This window comes from Haliaeetus leucocephalus, unplaced genomic scaffold (genome assembly GCF_000737465.1).
Source record: "Haliaeetus leucocephalus isolate CR32 unplaced genomic scaffold, Haliaeetus_leucocephalus-4.0 Scaffold468, whole genome shotgun sequence".
Classification (NCBI taxonomy): domain Eukaryota; kingdom Metazoa; phylum Chordata; class Aves; order Accipitriformes; family Accipitridae; genus Haliaeetus; species Haliaeetus leucocephalus.
Window position 1 is genome coordinate 3,521 of NW_010972904.1, and position 3,411 is coordinate 6,931.

At 62.1% G+C, this 3,411-nt stretch overlaps 1 protein-coding gene across 1 annotated transcript in view; it reads left to right on the forward strand.

The window, feature by feature from the left end:
* Positions 1-245: 245 nt before the first annotated feature.
* LOC104836597 (potassium-transporting ATPase alpha chain 1-like) overlaps positions 246-3,411 on the forward strand; it is a gene marked incomplete at its 3' end in the record, with an annotated part of 7,156 nt that continues 3,990 nt past the window's right edge. The window contains exons 1-8 of the mRNA XM_010575267.1: positions 246-266; positions 584-643; positions 1,047-1,250; positions 1,944-2,057; positions 2,150-2,284; positions 2,379-2,500; positions 2,614-2,899; positions 3,183-3,381. Of these exons, the coding sequence (XP_010573569.1) occupies positions 246-266; positions 584-643; positions 1,047-1,250; positions 1,944-2,057; positions 2,150-2,284; positions 2,379-2,500; positions 2,614-2,899; positions 3,183-3,381 (1,141 nt within the window). The remainder of the gene's footprint in view (positions 267-583; positions 644-1,046; positions 1,251-1,943; positions 2,058-2,149; positions 2,285-2,378; positions 2,501-2,613; positions 2,900-3,182; positions 3,382-3,411) is intronic.

A 3,411-nucleotide genomic window follows, 5' to 3' on the forward strand; every position in this document is an offset into this window, starting at 1 on the left:
GGATGGACGGAGGGATGGAGGGATGGAGGGACAGACAGATGGACACGTGGGCAGAGAGAAGGTGGCACGAGGTGAAGGGAAAGATGGAGGTGGGAGGGATGGACGGACAGACGGACAAAGGGACCTGCCCCCAGCTGACCCTTGACTTCTGCCCCCAGGAGAGCTATGAGTTGGGGCCACGGGGCAAGGCCCCGCCCCCGGCGAAAAAGGGCCGTGGCCGCCGCAAGCAGGAGAAACTGGAAGACATGAAGAAGGAGATGGATGTGGTATGAGGGGGGGGACTGGGAGGGACTGGGAGGTCAGTTGGGGAACTGGGAGGTCAACAAGAGGGACTGGGGGTCAATGGGGGGCACTGGGAGGTCAACTGAGAGAGTGGGGAGCTCATCAAGGGTCAATGGAGGCAACTGGGATGGTCAGTGGGGGACTGGGAGGGTCAATGGGGAGGACTGGAGGGGTCAAGAGGGGGACTGGGAAGGTCAATAGGGCACTGGGAGGGGCTGTGAGGGCGCTGGGCTATACTGGGGGGCACTGCAAGGGTCAGGGGTCGGGGGTCAGGGGCCAGTGCTGAGGCAGGTGCCCCCAGGATGACCACAAGCTTGACGTGAACGACCTGGAGCTCAAGTACAGCACCAGCATCACCAAGGTGGGTGACCCCTGACCTCCGACCCCGGCCAACCCCCACAGCTCCCAGCACCATGACCCTCTGACCCTCAACCCCATTGACCTCTGTTGACCCATGGCCCCACCAATCACGTTGACCCCAATCAACCTCGTTGACCCCTCATGAGCCATCAACCCCATTGGCCCCACCAACCCCATTGACCCCAGGGGTCAACGCCATGACCTCTGCCAACCCCATTGACCCCACCAACCCTGTTGACCCCATAAACTCCATGACCCCTGTCAGCCCCATTGACCCCATCAACCCCGTTGAACCCAGTCACCTCCATGACCCTCAACATCCCCGTTGACCCCACCAACCCCATTGACCCCAGTCATCTCCATGACCCCCACCAACCCTGTTGACCCCCCATCGACCCCGGCAGGGCCTGGTAGAAGCGGTGGCAGCCGAGCGGCTGCTGCGGGATGGTCCCAACGAGCTCCGCCCCCCCCGGGGGACCCCCGAATGCGTCAAGTTTGGGCGGCAGCTGGCCGGGGGTCTCCAGTGCCTGATGTGGGTGGCGGCGGCCATTTGCCTCATCGCCTACGGCGTGCAGGAGGGGGAGGGTGACCGCGGCAGCTCCGACAACGTACGTTGGACACCTGGGTCCATCTGTGGTGGGGGGAAGATGCCCGGGTCCATCTTGGGGGGAGACATGGGTCCATCGCAGGGGGGAACATCTGGGTCCATCTCAGGGGGAACATCTGGGTCCATCTAGGAGGGAACATCTGGGTCCATCTCAGGGGGAACGCATGGGTCCATGGGTTGAGGAACCCCTGGGTCCATCTTGGGGAAGATCTGGGGTGGAGAACCTCTGGGTTTATCTGGGAGAACCTTTGGGTTCATATCTATGGCCATCTCGGGGGGAACGTCTGGGTCCATCTGGGGGAACATCTGGGTCCATCTGGGGGAATATCTGGGTCCATCTAGGAGGGAACATCTGGGTCCATCTGGGGGAACATCTGGGTCCATCTGGGGGAATATCTGGGTCCATCTGGGCAAACACCTGGGTTCATCTGGGCTGGGGACACCTAGGTCCATGTGGGGGAACGTATGGGTCCATCTTGGGGTGGGGGAACACCTAGGTCCATCTGGAGAACATCTGGGGGGTACCTGGAAGCCAGGAACGCTCAGGAGGGGAGAACTTGTGGGGCTTGGAGCGGGGATCCAGATGTCTAGGACCCTCAGGGGGGGAAGCAGGACACCTGGGTCCCCTTGGATGGGGGTACCCGGATTCCCTGGGTCCCCACCCTGTGGGCCTGATCCTGTCCCTTCCCACCAGCTGTACCTCGCCATCGCCCTCATTGCCGTTGTTGTTGTCACCGGCTGCTTCGGCTACTACCAGGAGTTCAAGAGCACCAACATCATCGCCAGCTTCAAGAACCTCGTCCCTCAGGTGGGGCCACCAGGACACCTGGGTCCCTTCTGGGTCCCCACCCGGACACCTGGGTTCCCACCCGGACACCTGGATTCTCCTGTGACCTCCAGCAAGCCACGGTGATCCGGGAAGGAGACAAACTACAGATCAACGCCAACGAATTGGTGGTCGGTGACCTGGTGGAGATCAAAGGAGGCGACCGAGTCCCTGCAGACATCCGCATCATCTCAGCTCAGGGTTGTAAGGTTGGTCCGGACGTCTGGGTCCCTTTCGGGGGGGGGTGACACGTGGTGTCCTCACGTGTCAGGCTGAGACGTGTCCTCCCACCACCACCTCCAGGTGGACAACTCATCGTTGACGGGGGAGTCGGAGCCCCAGACGCGGTCACCCGAGTGCACCCATGACTCGCCCTTGGAGACCCGCAACATCGCCTTCTTCTCCACCATGTGCCTAGAAGGTGCGTCCCACCCGGACGCCTGGGTCCAACCTGGACATCTGGGTCCCACCCGGACATCTGGGTCCAACGTGGACATCTGGGTCCCACCCGGACACCCAGGTCCCTTAAACCACCCAGATATCTGGGTCCTATAGGGACGGCCATGGGGTTGGTGATCAACACGGGTGACCGGACGATCATCGGGCGCATCGCCAGCTTGGCCTCGGGGGTGGAGAACGAGAAGACCCCCATCGCCATCGAGATCGAGCACTTCGTCGACATCATCGCCGGCCTTGCCATCTTCTTCGGTGCCACCTTCTTCGTGGTGGCCATGGTCATCGGCTACCCCTTCCTCCGTGCCATGGTCTTCTTCATGGCCATCGTCGTGGCCTACGTCCCCGAGGGGCTGCTGGCCACTGTCACGGTATGGCTTGAGGCATCACAGGGGTTGGAGCCGTAGGGCTGTGGGTCCCATCACAAAGCATGGGTGCTACGGGAGACTTGAGGGTCTTCATGGGGTCACCTGGGACTCTTGAGGTCCCCGTGAGTCCACCACAACCCAGGGTTCTGGTTGTCCTTACGGGTCCACAGGCATCAGCTGCTTTCCTGGAGGTCCCCATGGCTCCAAGGCCACCACAGGAGGTCCCATGGGTGCTCTAGGGCTTCCCAGCGTTCCCCAGGGTGCTGAGGGACTTGCGCACCTCCAGGTTTGCCTCTCGCTGACGGCGAAGAGGTTGGCGAGGAAGAACTGCGTGGTGAAGAACCTGGAAGCGGTGGAGACATTGGGTTCCACCTCGGTCATCTGCTCCGACAAGACGGGGACCCTCACCCAAAACCGGATGACGGTGGCGCATCTCTGGTTCGACAACCAGATCCATACAGCCGACACCACCGAGGACCAATCGGGTGAGTCGCGTGCCTGGGTCCACCCCCCCC